The following is a 19,137-nucleotide window of genomic DNA, read 5'->3' on the forward strand; positions in this document are numbered from 1 at the left end:
TTTTTTCACTAGACGATTCTCCTCCCACATCCAACTCAACACACTCAGGTGTCTGATGGTCGCCAAGTCCTCACAAACATATTGTGCCTATTTTTGCTTCAAAGAGGTGTTATTCAGAAAACAAACAATAAATAAAACCAAGCAGCTGCTAAATACTGAACATATTTTGAACTGCACCTCAGGTATGGCAGGCTTTCCTTCATATGGTTGTTACTGTGCACAGTTTAAAATATTATTCAAATAATATTGCAGAATCAAACTCTTCTGATAATAAGATATTTTGATCACCGTGAGGTTTGTTTTGCAAAAATGAAAACCCAGAGAGAGAAGTTTTTAGCTTAATTAGGAAATGATTGGCTCGGCGCTGAGAGCCACACAAAGGCAGGGGAAGTCAGGCAGTGTTGACAGACGGATAAACACGCTGTTGGTTTGGGTCTTTTCATGAAATCTGTCAACAAACATAAAACTACAGAATTTTGCTTGCTTTATCCTTGAAGTAAATAAAAGTTGCAGTGTGTAGGATTCAGTTTGGTCTATTGTGTATTGTGTATCTGTTTTCATCGTTTAAAATCACCTAAAACTAAGAATCATTCTTTTCATGCTTTCATTACCTTAGAATGAGCCTTTATATCCACTGGGGAATGGGTCCTCCTCCACAAATTCTGCCATGTTTCTACAGAAGCCCAGAACAGACAAACCAAACACTGGCTCTAGAGAGTAAAGGTTCCTACTGTACACACTTGGAAAGGAAGAGGGGAGAGTATTCAGTTGGTTGCAATCTGCAACCCTCAGTGTTAGATGCCACTAAATCCTACACACTGGTCCTTTTAGTCAATATTTAAATCTGAAAAAAAAGAGGATTTTTCATGGTCCAGACACAAAAATAGATAGAAGTGAGCTCACTGAGTCTCTGTAGCTTGCTCTTTGTCTTTGCTTAAGGCTAACACATTGAGGCAACATAAGTTATTACAAGAAACACATTCAAATCTTCAACCAAACTGTCAGCGGTCGAGCTGCATTGTGGCAATATAGACATATGTGGCATAAAAACAATGATATCTCTGGCTTTGCTGTATTGATTAAGATCCTATTTTTCTACATCATCCATCATAAGTTAGACAGTGTAATAGAAGGGCAATGCTAAACTGGTGGAGTACTCTTTCAAGCATACTGGCAACAGGTCTGACACCAGTTTACAGAATTATGTGTACTACCTTGAGTAAAAGTTGGATCGCCATACAGTTATGAATCCTATGTACACCTATCTAATTCTGTGTTGCTTGTCTGTTACCAGAATGAGATGAGTATAAACTACTGTCCAAAGAAACATGGACTAACCAACAGCAGCCTAAAACACAGGAGCTTCACAAAACCACGCTGGCAGTGGCGCAGTTATTGGCCGAGATGCCGATACGACGGCGGCATGTGAACATTTTGCGAAGCTCAGCACGGAAGCGGTCGTGCAGCCAAGCGTAGAGGAAAGGGTTACAGCAGGATGAGCTCATTGCACACAGGTGACAGAGCAGCTGAATGAGCAGAAAGTACCGCTTATCAATCAGGTCAATGTCAATGTCTCGCAGCACGTTGAACACACTGATGGGCATCCAGCAGATGCCAAAGGCTGCCACCACCAGGCTCACCAGACGGAAGGTCTTGCGTTTGCGCATCCTTTGAGCCTCTGCCTGGCTCTGGGTGTGGTGGCCGGGTACAACACAGTTTCGCAGTTTGACAGAGATGCACAGGTAGGAGATGCAGAGCGCCGACAAAGGCAGGACGTAGGTGATGAAGAGAGTGCTGTAAGCGTAGGCCAGCCGCTCCCTCTCCTGGCCCATCCAGAATTCCTCGCAGATGGTGAAGCCTTCATTCTTGAACTCCACATGGTAGGTGTGAGCCACAGCCGGGGCCACCAGACCGCAGGACAGCAGCCAGATCCCAGACAAAAGGTAGGTGCATGCCAATACTGAGATTCGCTTTTTAAGAGGATGAACTGTGGCATAGTATCTAAAATGAAGCAGAGAAGAAGAAAGCCTCAGAGATATCTTAGATTAGATCTATCTAACTAAACTGTTAGAAACAATTCTAGAGACATGCCAAATATGAGGTCTAGTGTGTAGGATTTTGTGGCATATTGTGTTAAGGGTTGCAGATTACAACCAACTGATGCACTGTCTACACGTGTTCAGATATTTTAAAATATTTTACCTCTGTCAGTTCTGTCCACACGATCTTCAATTTACAATATCTGCACAAACCCTAGAACTCCAAACACTTGCTGGTATTAGCTGTCTTCAGGCGTCTCCCCTTGTCACAAAGTGCACAGACAAATATTACCTTTTTCAAAATACCTACTGGAGACGTCATCACCACACCAGAGCTCATTCAAAGACACAGGTTTGCCCTGGACATCCATAAGTTTTGCTTCCAGTCCCACCACCCTGGGCCTGATCCAAAACTATTGTATCTGGCAGACTTAAAACTGCAAGTGCTGACATGGACCAAACAGCATTGGGCGCGGCAGACGTCGCCATTCCTCCATGAAGCGAATTTGCTGTTGTTGTTTCTGTCTCTGGTGTAAGCTTATTACTAAAGCTGTCAAAGTTAACGCGTTAATAATGAGTTATGCAAATTCCTTTTAACACCACCAATTTTTTTTTGACGCATGATTAACGCTCTACATTCTGTAATTATGACCCTCGGCTCACCCTGTAGATTGGGAAATCAGGAAGTGATGCAGCAGTAACATTGTGGGTGGGAAGCAGAAACAAAGCTCTGTGAGCAGAGATGGATAAAGACAGGGATCTTATGGACGGCAAGTTCAGCTTCAGATGATTCTCTCAATAAGACTAAAGTTATCTGCATTTACTGTCGATATGAATTGAGTTACCACAGGAGTACGTTGAGCTGTTTAAAAAAAAACAACAGGATTTTTGGTTGACCTTTGCAAGTGTAAAGTTGGACACTACTTTGTGTTAGTATTACTAGTTAGTAATGTTGCATTCAGGCCAATATGTCCATCTGTTGTTGCTTGTTGGGCTTGAGTTTGCCATGGTATGCTGTCAGCATACTTTTTGAGCATGCAGTATTTTTGAGGATATTCTGGAAAATATTCTGGACAGTGTTTGTCATTGTTTTGGTTTGTTGCAATAATAATTAAAATATATTGGCATAAAGCAAGCATATTAGTCACTTCCCATGTTGATAAGAGTATTAAAAACTTTTACTTTACAGATAAACAATGTGCAATTAATTTGTGAATAACCTCAAGTTAATGATAGACAATTGTGCAAATAATCACGGTTAAATATTCTAATTGATTCACAGCCCTATTCATTACACCAAGCAACTACGTACATGCACAAAGTAAGGACTGTACATCATAGTTTCCCAAATGCACAGTAACCAGAGTTTTGAAAAATCTGCACCTTAGAGGGTGCTTCAAAAAAATCTTCATTTTAGTGACCTTAAACTATCCATTTTCAAAAATATCAGTAGACGTGTAGACAGTGCCAGAAACGTCTCCCATGTGCCATGCTTGAAGAAGAACTATAGAGGCCAATGGGAAAATCCAAAATGTGACTGGCCCTATCTGTTTGGTATGTAGCCACTGTTTGGTTTGATTGTTCTGGGCTACTAGATCACTATGATGAACTCCATCGAAGAGGACCCACTCCCTATGTAGATGTCGCATTCTAAGGTACAAAAAAACCAACAAAAAAACCACAGCAATTCTTATTTACAGGTGATTATAAACTAATAAACACATAGTTATGAATATTATATTCAGTTTCTGCCAATATATCCCTCTAAATCCTACACACTGGACTTTTAAGTTTAGCACTGAATTAACAAGTCATTGGCTGCCAAAAGCAATTAACAAGCAAATGACAACACAGCTGTTCAGCACCACAGATAATACAGCTTCAGAAATGACCACAGAAGGAAGTCAATGCCAAATTGACAGTGTCCAACCAAAAAACAAAAACAAAATCATTTTCACAAAGGTTTTATAAAAATCAAATCCAAATTCAGCTCTGTCGCTGTATCCATGGTGAACAGACAAAGCAGCATTTTTGCTTCTGGCTCACAGCTTGGTGTAAGGAGCACAAAACCTTGGAGTCTTGAGCAATGGGGGGAAAGTATTAGGGACTGATAGATCATCTTCTGGCCTTTTGTCCCTCAGCCATACAGGTTTAAAGTCAGGGAAATGTGTGGGATAGGATTATACACAATATCTGTATAGAGCTGAAGAGGATCTGTTGTGTGTAGTGTAGTATGAGTGGCCAGTTTTTACAGGTAAATGATATGCTGTCTTCAATCATGAATAAAACAAGATATTGAATTTTCATGGCCTTGCAAATAATATACGATAACATAAGATTCAAGTACAGGGAGGGAAGTACATCGAGATTTTATTATTTTCCTTGAGGTGTTTACCAATACAGTTCAGAACTTGTATGAGATCCCTACCGTCATGTGGTTCTGGAAACTCAGAGAATGAGAACAGTTATTTTCAGAGCTGGCACAAGAATCGACTGCACTCAGGTGTTTACAGATTTGCTTACTGCCACTGCAATTTTGTGCAAAAAGAGATACTGACATTCATTGTGAGGAATCATGTACCTTATTATTTTTTAATAAATCTGTACAGTAGCTTATTACAGGGTGGCTGATTGGGTTTGAATAAATGCCTCAAGCTGAAAACCTTGCTCATCTGATGGTAGTGAATAGCAATATGCTGAATATTCTTCAGGTTTTTGAGGGTTTATTTTATAGAGTCTGTCCTTAGCCTTCTGGCTCCTTTTCACTTACCTATCCACACCAATTGCAGTGAGAGTGAAGACCGACACATACACCGTCACAGGCTGAATGAGGTACACCAGGTAGCACATGAAGCGACCAAACACCCAGCCGTGTGGGTTGAAGGCGTAGGCCAGTGTGAAGGGGACACACGTAGCACACATCAGCATGTCAGAGAAGGCCAGGTTTCCAATGAAAAAGTTGGTGACGTTGTGCATCTTGCGGGTGCGGCAAATGACATAGAGGAGCAGATAGTTGCCAAAGACTCCCACCAGAGCCACCAGAGTGTAGCAGGGAATGATGAGCAGCTTGAAAGACTGTAGCAGCTCCACACCCACAAACTGGGGGCTGCGCTTGGTGGAGCCGTTCTGCAGCGCCACCTCAAAGACCTGGCCGGTGTCACTGCCATTCACCTCACGCATCACAGGAGTGAGCTCAGCTGACCAGCCGCTGCCTGTGCCCTCCATCCCAGAAGGCTGATGTCAACCTGGAAGGCTGAAATCATGAATACGATAAACTGCAACTGCAACTATTCAGCAACATGCACACTGAGATACCACTGCCAAGCCAAGGATATGCTGAATGGCTGGTGGACATAGATAAATAATAAACCCCCCACTACTGTAGACAGTCATTTAATTAACTCCACTTGAAATGTTCCTTTTCATTCTAATCCAGGATGAATGCACTGCAGATAAGCTGTATGTAGGCTTCAGTTTGATGAGCAAGTACCTCTGTCCACTTATAATTCCTGTCTTTGTGATAACATATTTTCCAGTTCTGTATCGCTCCAAAAGGAAGATTACTGTACTGACAGTAACTTCCCTCTGTTAGAATACAATGAAGTTTCTCATGGCTAGCTACATGTAGAAACCTTTACAGAGGTGTGTTTCTGTTATTGTGTTTTAAGTCTTATGATTGGGGTTCTTGCTGTAAACATGATTGTCTGTCACTGTCAGGTGCCTTTCAGGTATTTCATCAGAGTTTCAGAACTGCAACACAAACACTGAATATTAAATTGAATGCTGCTGCGTGGCTCAGACCTGCTCTGGACTATTATCTACCATACACTCTGTATGTGCAGTGTTTATGTGCACAACACAGGCTGCACTGGTTCTAAGTGAGGGCCAATTTAACGTCAGTGGGGAAATATAATGGACATATTATGACAACATGACTGCATGAGAACATTCTGACATAAAATGGTGACTAAGAGGATTTACTCTGTGGCACATATGGATAAGACTTGTTGCATTTTGAAGTTACTGTTCAGATTTTAAAAAAAAAAGAAAAAGAAAAAAAAAAGATGCTAGTGAGACTCTACAAAAAAATAATGATTTCCCTGAAAAGTGTGGCTGAGATTGAAAAAAATAAAATAAAATACAGCAGCTGCCTTTTTTTTTTGTTTTTTTTTTTGTTAAGAGGAATAATTTCTGCTTCAGATTAAAACAAAATGTCCCGAACTTTCCAAGAGTAAAAACAATAATTATTTATTCATTTATTTATTTATTTACAGTACATGAACATTTTGTACTTGTTATGTATCTCTAACAGCAGAGTCTAATGATAATGGGTATCGTGTGCTATGGACTGATTTTTTTTGTGGCTGTTTTTTTTTTTTTTTTTTTTTTACAGTAGGCTATGTCTAAACCATGTTTTTTATATGTGCTCCCTTTGATTCGACATTTTTAATAAAAAACGTCTGAAATCACTCAGAGAAAACACAAGAAGCTCAGCAGCAGAACTGACGCAACAATATCAGATGTAGTAAATTCATAGTAATGCAGTTTGCATATCTAGTGCGACAGAGAAAACTGTAACATTTGATTCACAAACTGTTTCTGATATTTTCGTCAGTAAGAGAATACAATACCCTGACAGGAATTAATTCCATAGGTATGGAAAATATACAATTTACTTGCTCTGCCAGGTAAATTAATTATCGAAACATGACTGTATCCCACTGCCAGGCAGAATAAATACACACTTTGACAACGAAATCAAAGACATCTGAACAGATAAGTTGGACAACCACTAATGAAGGGCATTAAAAAATGATCACTGTATCTTGTTGAGTCCTTTAAAAAAAGATTCAGCCTCGGAATATTGCGATGCAGTTACAAATTTCGCCAAACCATGACCAAGTTAAAATGCTCTAAACTCCTGCAAGTAAGAAAAGCGTTTGAAATCTCTTACGATGAAACAGAATTGACGCATGCATTTGCATTATCTCCATCTGTCTCTTTTCAGCTCAAACATTTGCTGCACTGACTTTTAGTTGTGCCTAAACTGAATCTATATGGCATTTCGCATGTGGAATTTGAGGAAACAAAAAAAAGTAGCACACCTACCGTGTGTTGATCCTCAGTTTTCAGATAGAAGATATCAGAGGGATCCAGCGCGGAGCTTCTGTGCGCCTCTGGAGAAATGCGCGCTCCTCGCGCAAATGAGCGCAAGTGTCTCTGAGCAGCACTAAAGACACGCATCCATGCACTCTGACCATTAGGAATTTAATACATCAGAATTGACTAGCACTGCAATGACTTAAGTGACAGTCGATTTTAAGCATGGAGAGAGAGAGAGAGAGAGAGAGAGAGAGAGAGAGAGAGAGAGTTGCCATTTGCGATCAACAGGTGCGGTCTGGCTGGCTCGCTTTTTCTATGTGTGCCTTTAAACCTGACTGACAGCTCTGAGGACTGAAAGAGCTTCTGACGCGCGTGTCTCCGTGGATGGTAGCTTTACCCTGCACGGAAAATCACATACAATACTCCCAGAATGCATCACTGTAACAACACCGGCAAAAAACAAACAAAAAAAACCCAACCTATTACTGTAGGCTGATGAGTAGTTACAGTGTGGCTGACCTTTTCATTTCTGCATGTTTATCCTCTATATGTGCTCACTATAATATTCCTACTGACTGCTGTCAGATAAAACACAATATCTAACCAGCTGATATTTGTTTTTTCATATTGAGAAATACAGAGGAACCTGCTAAAGTCAGATATGAGTCATGAGTAATGGTGACAAGCACCTTCTTATGCATGCCCAAAAGGTCCACTGCTGAGGTCACTGCCACAGTGGCTCTAATGTTTGAACTGTCATCCTTCACTACTCACAAATATTTGTAAAAGGGGCCGAGGGGCAGGCTGATAAGGAGGTGACGTGATGTGATGTCTGAATGTTGAGCGGCCTTTGTATGGAGGACAATCAGAGCTGGAACTCTGCAGGCATGGTGTTTCATTTGTGCAAACCGATTCTCAGTTTCTCTTAAACAAGGCAGGACAGGGCAGAGACAAAACAATCGTGGCTATATGCTGGCATAAGTGGATTGATTCTGAATCAATAGCCCGGTGTGAAGCCAAACGACCAGGCCTACTGGTGGGATATTCACAGTGGAGGTTGTATTCAGTGTGTCTGAGACTTCGCTGCTTTCATTTAAAGCTGTAAGAGTTTGGTCGTAATCGATAGAGGTTAACTCTCCCTACTCTTCCTCCTGCATGCAGCCAATCGCAGCTCAGTCCTGTGTCAGCAGGATCTGTTAAGGCAGAATTAAACCAGGACTTATTCTTCCGGTCAAAACACAGAAGAACAGAAAATACTACATCAATTACAGTTTATACTTTTCTTTCTGACTAAAATATGTCATATTACTTTCAAGTCAGACTTAACATTGTTGGTCAACTAAATCAATTAGGACAGAGTCAGTGCAGGAAACCATGAGCAGGTTATGAGACAATGGGCCCCTGGGCACAGACATGCAAAAAGCCCCACCACCTCTCCCAAATAGGAGCAAGACACAGACTTTGTGGTAATTTTGTATGTTTTATTCATTTATTTATGTTTGCTAAATCACATCTCTTTGTGGTAATTTTGAGTGAGGTCATTTTGTATCTCCTTGTGGGTTTTTTGTGTCTCTTTGATGTAATTAATATGCATTGTCCCATTTCTAAATAAATCAACTTGAAACTTAAACTTAATTTTGTATCTCTTTAGTCATTTTGTGTCTCTTCAATGTCATTTTGTTTCTCTTTATAGTCATTTTATCTCTTTGACATCATTTTGTTTCTCTTTATAGTCATTTTGTGTCTTTTTGATGTCGTTTTGTATCTCTTTAGTCATTTTGTGTCTCTGACATCATTTTGTTTCTCTTTATAGTCATTTTGTGTCTCTTTGACATCATTTTGTATCTTTAGTCATTTTGTCTCTGACATTTTGTTTCTCTTTATAGTCAATTTGTGTCTGTTTGACATCTTTCTGTTTCTCTTTATAGTCATTTTGTGTCTTTTTGATGTCATTTTGTATCTCTTTAGTCATTTTTTGTCTATTCAACATCATTTTGTTTCTCTTTATAGTCATTTTGTGTCTCTGACATCATTTTGTTTCTCTTTATGGTCATTTTGTGTCTTTTTGATGTCATTTTATATCTCTTTAGTCATTTTGTGTCTATTCAACATCATTTTGTTTCTCTTTATAGTCATTTTGTGTCTCTTCAATGTTATTTTGTTTCTCTTTATAGTCATTTTATCTCTTTGACATCATTTTGTTTCTCTTTATAGTCATTTTGTGTCTTTTTGATGTCGTTTTGTATCTCTTTAGTCATTTTGTGTCTCTGACATCATTTTGTTTCTCTTTATAGTCATTTTGTGTCTCTTCGACGTCATTTTGTATCTTTAGTCATTTTGTCTCTGACATTTTGTTTCTCTTTATAGTCAATTTGTGTCTGTTTGACATCTTTCTGTTTCTCATTATAGTCATTTTGTGTCTTTTTGATGTCATTTTGTATCTCTTTAGTCATTTTGTGTCTATTCAACATCATTTTGTTTCTCTTTATAGTCATTTTGTGTCTCTTTGACGTCATTTTGTATCTTTAGTCATTTTGTCTCTGACATTTTGTTTCTCTTTATAGTCAATTTGTGTCTGTTTGACATCTTTCTGTTTCTCTTTATAGTCATTTTGTGTCTTTTTGATGTCATTTTGTATCTCTTTAGTCATTTTGTGTCTATTCAACATCATTTTGTTTCTCTTTATAGTCATTTTGTGTCTCTGACATCATTTTGTTTCTCTTTATAGTCATTTTGTGTCTCTTTGACGTCATTTTGTATCTTTAGTCATTTTGTCTCTGACATTTTGTTTCTCTTTATAGTCAATTTGTGTCTGTTTGACATCTTTCTGTTTCTCTTTATAGTCATTTTGTGTCTTTTTGATGTCATTTTGTATTTCTTTAGTCATTTTGTGTCTATTCAACATCATTTTGTTTCTCTTTATAGTCATAGTTTATAGTCATTTTGTGTTTCTTTGACGTTGTTTTATGTCTCTTTGTAGGCATTTGGTGTGTCTTTGATGTAATTTTGTATCTCTTTAGTCATTTTTGTGCCTTCTTGTGGCTGTTTTGTGTCTTATTGGTCATTTCGTATCTCTTTGTTGTAATTTTTGAGTCTCTTCCTGGTCGGTACGTGTTAAATTGAGTGACATTTTGTAAGTGAAGGTCAGGGGGCCACTGACACTTTTGGGCCCTTAGTAATCTATCCATGCTATTCATCCACTGTCCCTCCAAACCACAGACCTATTTTTATAACTTGGTGGGAATGATATTATGGCAAAGAAGATTTCTTCTGAAGCAAAAAGTTATAAAGGAAGACAAAGATGAGTACAGCAGAAAATTGCAGGTGGCAGTACAGTGAAAAAGGGGTTATTCAAGCTCTCCTTTAGTTTCAAGGTCAGCTTAAATGTAGCAGAATCTCCTTTTCTTGTTCAGTCAATAGCAAACACTTACATATAAGACGACGAGACAAAAGCTGAGACAGCATTTCAAAAGGTAACACTGTTTGCTCTGGTTGCATCACTCTGATATTTGCCTGACATTTCATTTTCCCTGCAGGAAAGCTATTTACATTACAAAATTACATTTTACATAACATAAACATACATGTTTTTTTTTTTTTTGATTCAGTCACTGATTTATGAAACTGTGACAAAGACATCTAACAGCACCACACTGCATATTAGATAATTGGTGGTTGTTTCGCTGTACTGTATGTCTGGCTGTGTAAAGTGTTTCCAGATTGCATGGCATTCAGGGCTGTGTATCACATGTTCTCAAGTTCATACATGTATGACCATAAATGCTGTGCAGCTACAGTCGTCCTGTTTGACATTATGGGCCTAACTTGTCTAAGATAGCAAGCAGACTGCTGGGAGAATTGTGTGGTTTTGCCCCATATTTAAGCAGTGGGTAGTCTCGCTCACCAGACCTTTCTCAAGAAAAGAAAGGTCTGGCTGGGCCAACTCTCACTTTAAGATTGGAGAAAAAAAAACGCCCCGGCCGCTTGTATTTCTTTCAACCAATCACAATTGTTCTTGGCGGTGCCACAGCAATGGTGCGCTTGCAAAAATATTGCCAGGGGGAAACAGGTTTTGGTGTAACGCCCACAAAAATATCGCTGACAGGACGCGAACCATGGCAGAAAAATGACTACATCCCCGCAAGATCAAACACTGCAAAAGTTAGTAAAGGACGTGTTGAAAACTGCAACTGGAGGTGGTAGGGCAGGACTTCAGCGGGTGGCTTGTTCCGCCCAATGAGAGGCTGATCTATGCAGCGAACTTCCACCCACTCAGACTAAGCAGCGGGTGAAAGACATGCTCAGATCTTTTGCTTCAGTAAAAGTAGTAAAACTATGGCGCAGAAATACTCTGTTACAAGTCTGCACTCAGAATTTTACGTAAGTACAAGTAGCCTACAGCATCAAGTTCCACCACCAGAAAATATACTTAAATCACCGATAGTATAGTACTTGCAGAATGGAATCTAGTGTTCTCAGACAAACGTAATGGAGTAAAAAGCACAATAGGCCTCCACTTAGTAGTAATCGAAGTACAAAGTAACACGAAATATTTAAATCGCGGTATGAGATCGCTACTTGTTCTTGCGATATTTTGGCGATTTTCAATATGAGGCAGTCTTTGTGGAAAAAAAGCTTGTTTAGTGGACTAACTTTGCACTTGAAGTATGCCCTTTCACTTAGTTTTAACAGGTCTGACGCTACTATGCACCCTGGCTGTATCTAGGCTAATGGCTAACATGCTAACTATTATTTTTATCACTAGTTTTTGTCACTAGTCACTTGAAACAAATTTAGGACGATAGCAGACAGGTTGAAATAAACCGAAATTTACCTTTAACAGGCGAGTCAAGGCTTGTGATCAGCAGTTTTGAGAGTTAAAGTGAGACTCGTGACTAACTCAGACACACTGCTTTAGAACGATCATAGTGACAAACTCGCCGACTCTCCTGTTCAGTGACAGACACGAGACTGAATAGTTGCTAAGCACAGCAACACTGTAGTGTTAAAATCTGCCACAGTATGTCTTGTGCTTCTCAAAGAGTGAGCATCAGAGAGAGTTTATCTCTAAGGCCAAGTACACTGTGTGTGACAGAAACTAAACATCAGTCCCTGAGCAATAAAGAGGAAGGTGATCAGTCTTCATGATGTGATTTTCCTCCTTGCAGTCAGCTGTACACTGGAGTTTAACAACAAAGAAGTGTAATTTACAAGGGGGTGGGGTTGGGGTGCGCAGGGACATATCCCCTGCACTAATTCAGAGAGCAGTATAAGATCCCTCCACTTTTTACAACCCAAAAACTAACATATGGTTAAACTGTTGTGTTATTTTCTTTAATTTTATTTAATTTTATTTATTTAATTAATTAATTTATTTTAATTTATTTAGTTAAACTGTGGAACAATGCCAATATAAACCTAAAAATGTGTAATGTGTAAAAAATGTAAATGTAAATGGTTTTCAAAAGAATGGTTTACAAAGCTCTTTTTTGATTTGTATTGATAATTGTGTTGTATTTTTTATACCAGGTTTACTGTATTGTGTGTGATAACTGAGTAAAAACACTGCTACTACTACTATTGAAGGGATGAACACCATTCCTCCTCAATGTATTATCTCATTTATGTATATAACCTTTATTTCATTGGGTAATCTCATTGAGATCGAGATCTCTTTTGCAAGAAAGACCTGAGCACAACTGATAGAAAACAAAAACAAACCGGACATCTAGTAGACATCAGTATCTAGTATCAGTATTGCATGACTGAAACTTCTCCCATTTGCCAAGCGTTCAGCAGAACCACAGTGGCTGATGCAAAAACTTGAATGGCCCTATCTAGAGCCAGACCAGGTTTGTCCCTTCTGGGCTACTGTAGAAACAACATGGCGGACTCCATGGAAGAGCACTGACGTATGTACACATCTCGTTCTAAGGTAACAAAAACACAACGATTGTTATTTAAGGCTGATTATAAACTATAAAATGTTCTAAGATTGTAAATTATAAACATAGTTATGAATATTATATACAATGTCTGCCAATAGACAAACGTTCATCAGGTGGGTCAATGTATGGATCAAATTTATCATTTTTTGTTGTATTTTGCTGTATAAAAATATTTTTGTCAGAGCCATTCATTTCATGGAGGGGGACAAAATTATGAAAAAACATGGTTGTGTTTTGTTCTACCTTGTGTAGGGGTATCTGAAAATTGAAAGCCCTTTTGTGCCTCTGCTAACTGTGTTCCTCCTACCTTTGAAATCAAAATTCTGCCCCTGGTTGAATAATCCAACTTTCACAGCCTATGAATAAATGAAGCTCAGTGTAAGTTCAATCAGGAAGACCTTTCCATGCTCATTCATTCACAATTCTCCTTCTCTCACTCCCACTGCTTCCTCCAATCAGCTGCCTCCAGGTGTGCACTCTTCTTGCTGTCCTATTGTAATTAGCCACGGCCTCCGTCAGCCAATCTGGTTGTCACTACAAGATTTTAAATCTGTTCTCTCCTCTGCCACTTTCAGCTGTCATTCTATGCAGAATCGCTGCCCCTCCTCCACCCTGTTCACCTCCAGTTGTCACATCCAAACTCAAAGATAAACCCGGAGATTCATTCCTCTTCTCATCCGGATCATCAGCACCCATCCATCTGATCCTCATCTCTTCTCCACTTCCTCTACCACCACCAGCGTCTAGACCCCGGGGGGGTTCCCTAATTGGCTATGGATCCATCAGCCTCCTTATAGCTCACCATCTCGAAGGGGTCTAATTGCCAAAGACTTTTCACATTTTCACATTCCATTGTCATGTGCATTTGTAATTAAATATTTTCTTTCCTAACCAAAAAGCATGTCTCTCCTGATTGAACTAGTAACTATTGATCTTGTGGTACATTCTCTGAGTCTGACATAGCTCCTGGAGTCATATTATTTTAACTCAATCCATTCTATTAGATCATGTCACCCTATGGTGAACAAACAGTGCTGGTGTGTAGCGTCATGCCATTTGCCCTTATCTAAAAAACCTTTTAAAAAAATCTTATCTTCAGTTGGTGGGTTGGTCGTACTCTTTGGTTGGTACTGAAGAGGATAAATCTTACTGACTCCATGTTTTTTTTCCCTGAGGTTGGCATATTGAACTGAAGGGATTGTCATGAAATTTGGTACAGATGATTACAATACCCATGAGCAGATCAGAATATTCACCCTTAGATAGATTGGCAAAGCATATCTTTGTTCCCAAGGCCCCGGTGTTCCCTAGTTCAGTGTTCTGTTAACACACATCAACCCTCTTATTGTGTTCATGCAACTTTCTTGTAACTCTCTGTCCCTAACATAGCTTTGGCTCACTCTGTATATCAGTACAAAAGACATATCAGACAAAGAGCCATATTCAGATAAAAATATGAGATTGAAATTGAAAAGTAAGAGTACGTATGAAGGTTTCTGATCTCCTTTCCAGGTTGTTGTTTTTCTAACCTTAACCTGTTTGGAGATGTGAATAGTTCATTGTTATGTATATTTTACCCAAACCTGGCCCTCTTATCTAACATTAATCTGTTTAGAAATAGGAATCAAACCCGGCCTATTTTCTAACCCTTAGCCCTTTCTCCATTCCTTTATTGGTTAGTTACTATTTTTTGAATTAATTAATTCTGAGTATTTTAATTTCCTGGACTGCAATTTATTTTGGAGCTGTCCCCCTAACAGAAAGACTATATCTTACTATATTTAGATAACATGCTGCACCAGTAGAACTTTATCACTCTCAGAGGCATGACTTCAGTCCTCTAACTTAACCCATGGCATACCCATCCCATTATGAGCTATAAAGAACTGGGGAACAAAGACTCCTGGGAAAGTAGGAATGACCTCTAGATGGGAACAATATTTTACATGTATTCATTGTTCTCACATTATGTATCCTAATAACTTCAGTGGCCCCAAAACTTTTGCTTTAGCGGTTTTTATTTGTGGTATTGAGTTAAATCTCTCATTTTATTGGCTAGATTAACATGGAGAAGAGGATGAATTCTAAAAACTCTGATGATCCCTGTAATTTTCATCCAGTGCCATCATCAGGAGATTTATTTTGACAATGCTTTTTCACCAAATAGGCCTACTTGCAAAACTAATGACTTTTCTTCTGCCTCAGATGAGCTATGTGCTTAATTAAACATGTCACTGAGTTTGTTGGCATGTTGACGTTGGCTTTTAGCTGCTGTGCCTAATTTAAGCCTCAGAGCTGCTGACACGTCTGTACACTGGCAGTCTTGTTTTTGCTTCCAAATGCATATTAGTCTGACTGACATAACATTCAGTCATACCTTTTTGGACTCAAAAATAATGTCAGCGCCAAAGAAGACTTTAGCAGTAAAGCTGATGTGGGCTGGTGTTCAGGGTCTGTGGTCAGTGTGACCGTCTGCTGTGCCTCTCATACAACGCTGACGTTATTGCTTAATGCAAGTGGCTGTGTCAAAATAAGGTCTCCATCTAACAGTATTCCATCAATTTAATGCAAAATAAAGAATCAGGTCACTCACACGTAAATAAATATCACAGTTCTTTAAGATATGCAATCTAATGCAGCCTGTTAAGTATTTTAAATCAATAAAAAACGTTTCAGAGGACAGTTGCCAAATTCACCGTCATAACATCAACTAGTGCCCCTCTGACCAACGACTAAGCTGCAAGATAAATAGAATTAGACTCTTTTGATAATAGACTCAGTTAACAGATTATGAATATTTAATGTCGAACTCAAAACTTAACCTTCATATGGCTCCATTTAAAATGAAAAACATAATGCATCCCTGACATACACAAGTGTAGCACTGTTGTAATTAGGCGCTATTATTTCAGAGGATAACACGGTTCAGGTAATTTCCGTGTTATTGTTGCTCCACTTGAAATAAATTATTATGTTTGCAGGGGATAATTTGACAGTAAATAGATTCAGCATTGTAGGCTTGTTTTGTTTGAAGTTAATACTGTTTGTCCACTCATCCTGTGAGTCATGGCCAATCACTAATCACTGTCAACACATCTTATTCTAAGTCCAAGTGCACTAGAGGACTAGGCCAGCATTACTCTTGTGGTAATGAAAGGCTGCTCGGCGTCCACTCAGTGGTTCCCATGTCCTTTTAATGTACTGTCTTGATTGTCATCTTGCAGTGACAATCTAGAGGTCCCCGCACACAAGCCAAAGTTAACTGTTTTTGTCATGTAATTATATAGACTGCTAACCGGCTTGTGATTACTCCTTCAGAGTCTGGGTTACCATCATTGTTGCTGCTTGGATGTGTGTGCTGAAGTGAGATGGCAGAGACAGAGAATATTGATTGGGAGTGTATATATATGTCCCGAGGGTCCCATGTTCCCCAGCTCAATATCCTCTTAATATGACACATTAAGGAAACGTTTCAAAGGGTTTTACTTCTCAGTAAAGTTTTTCCTTAGGTCCAATGTTGTCAGTATTAAATACATAACATCAATTTTTGGCCACTGATTCATGAGGTTGCAAGCAAACAGTTGTATGAGGAGACACTGAATATTGTCACGATGACATTGCGAACAAGTATCTATTCTAAACTAAAACCTACTGAAAAGTGGTACCAAAAGAATGTCATGGCCAATTCTACAGTGTCTACAGTCTACAGTGTTTGAAATCTTTTGATAAATGTGAATATACTCTCTGGGTAATGCTAATATTAGAGGGCAGGCAGCACCTTCCTCCCATTTACTTTTTATTTTTGCAGACCTGGTAAGTTCAGTTTCCACATTAATATTTATATTTAGGCAGTCCCATTTATTCATGCCTGCGGGGGTAACTGCACATGAAATATTAGCAAGCATGTAAACAACTTATATCAAACTTGAAACTTGTGATATGAGCGAGTATCTGCAACACGGTCTACATGTAGCACACTCAGATGCAAATCAAAGGGCTCCTAACAGCGTTTAATGGCTCAGGCCCTGTATGATGGTGGATGCTGATTATCCTCATCGTTCACCCCTGGTCACTGGAAATGAAAAGAGCCAGCTCGCTGCCTCCATTAAATATCTTGTCGCAAACTGTCTGTCAGAACAAAACAGCATCCAGTCACATTAGTGGCATATCTCACAAATGAAAAGAGGGTATAAAGTTAGTTAGATAAAAGCCGTGTGTTTTCCAAAAAAGTATGTTGGCACACAGACATGCATGATAGAGAAGTGGATTACTCACTGATGTTTTCAGAGCAGTTGTTTGCTGTATTACATTTGCATCATTTGAAAGCATTTCTTAGTTGAAAGCAAATGTTACTAAAAACATTATTTGGCAGTAAAACCCCAAAATAATCCAATGCAAAATACAGCTCAAGAGAGTTTCCTCTGTGGTTGGCACCCAAACTTCTTAATAAGAGTATTGTTTTTGACAAATAAAAGCATTGAAATAAAAATCTTTTGGCTTCTTCTCTAGTTTGGTCTTTCTGCCTCTCTGGCAGGCAGATATGACGGCAGCTATTAACAGTACAGGCCCTCACTGAGGCAGTAGCCTGAATGATGGAAAGAAAATGGAAATATGTTGAAAAAAATACATATATCATAATGACCAGGGATAATTGAAAAGAATCCAGCAGTGACATGCATCACACTTGTGTATGGAAATATGGTGTGTGTTTGCACAAGAAGCACAGACATTTGTGAACATTTCAGACAACACTGTTTACTCAGCAAACCTAATGAATTACACAGGCAGCTGAGATCAGCTGTGTACACAGACTGTGTTTTCAGTATATCTGAGATTTTTTTTTTTCCTGACTGTTGTTTACAGGAACTGCAAAGATTCATGAAGCTGGGGAGCCTTTAGCTTTGAATGCAGTGAGCAATATATGCTGTTTGTCTGAGGCCAAAGTTTCCTTTGAGCTACATATAAGCTCTTCATTCACTTTATATTAGATTAGATAGTGCTGGTGAGTCATCAAAGTCATCTAAAGATCATGTTGTCTCTTACAAAGTGATGTATATATAGTAACTTCACAGAGACACCATAACTTCTTTGATGTTACAAAATCAGAACAACATCTAAAGCAACTCACTGAACTCAACTGAATATAAAAGGAGTCGCAGTCATTCATAACATTACACGTCCACTATATGATCGACATTAAAATACACTTGATACACTTTCTTGCAGTGAGTTTGATGAGAAGATTGATACCATTATAACATTTGTCCATTAAATATGAGGCTGTAGCCAGTGGCCTGTTAGCTTAACTCAGCATTAGTTTAAGTTCATAAGGCAAGGAGGAAAGCAGCTAGCCTGGCTCTGTCTGAAACTACGTCCACACTAACACGTTTTTACTCATTTCAGAAATAATCTCCGTCCATACTAACATACCTGGATACACATGGACACTTAACTTGTTAACACTTGGCATGTGCATGCCTGTATAAACAGAAAGAAGATTGTCAACTTTGCGGTCAAGGAAAGACCACAGATGTCTTTGCTTGAACACATGACAAGGTGAAACTACTTAAAGTAAGACATGAGTATAAGGCCATCAAGGCAGTGGAAAATGTTGATTGGGAGTCATTGCAAAGCTGATGTTGTTTGTTTTCCTTGGAGAAAATGGTTTCGAGATTGGGATGTGATGAATTGGGGAAGGACAGACCCAATCAGGAGCGAACGTTGGTGTCTGTTGTCATCATTGTCAACAGTCTCCATTTCTGCTCATCCAGACTAACACTCTTTCCCAGTTTTCAAAATTAAATGCTGTCAGCAGCGTTTTCAAAAGCCTCAGCTTTTAGGGGTTTGAAAACGCCGGAATAGTGTGGACGCTAGGCATAAACATAGAAAAAGATATGTATTTTTAAAAAAGAAAAGAAAAAAAGAACATCCAGTGGATACCAAAATCTGCCTGCCAGCACTTTTCAAGCTGGGAATTTAACTCATTCATCAGAAAGTTGTTAAATCTTTACAACAGCTTGTGGTTTTGTCACTATCCTCTGCCAAGA

The 19,137-nt window shown here is 38.9% G+C and overlaps 1 protein-coding gene across 1 annotated transcript; it reads right to left on the reverse strand.

Moving 5' to 3' along the window:
• Positions 1–363: 363 nt before the first annotated feature.
• On the reverse strand, positions 364–7,216 carry prlhr2a (prolactin releasing hormone receptor 2a). The gene is made up of 3 exons (XM_049578015.1): positions 7,149–7,216; positions 4,810–5,292; positions 364–2,001 (listed from the first exon to the last, which is right to left on the reverse strand). Exons 2-3 carry the CDS (start codon positions 5,262–5,264, stop codon positions 1,365–1,367), a joined length of 1,092 nt encoding a protein of 363 aa, XP_049433972.1. The 5' UTR covers positions 5,265–5,292; positions 7,149–7,216; the 3' UTR covers positions 364–1,364.
• Positions 7,217–19,137: the final 11,921 nt, after the last annotated feature.

This window comes from Epinephelus fuscoguttatus, linkage group LG6 (assembly GCF_011397635.1).
Source record: "Epinephelus fuscoguttatus linkage group LG6, E.fuscoguttatus.final_Chr_v1".
NCBI lineage: Eukaryota > Metazoa > Chordata > Actinopteri > Perciformes > Serranidae > Epinephelus > Epinephelus fuscoguttatus.

Coding starts and splice junctions, on each gene's coding strand:
- prlhr2a (XM_049578015.1), bottom strand. CDS start 5,264: ATGGAGGGCACAGGCAGCGGCTGGTCAGCTGAGCTCACTCCTGTGATG. Junction 2,002..4,809: donor ACTGCAATTGGTGTGGATAG/GTAAGTGAAAAG, acceptor GCTTCATTTTAG/ATACTATGCCACAGTTCATC.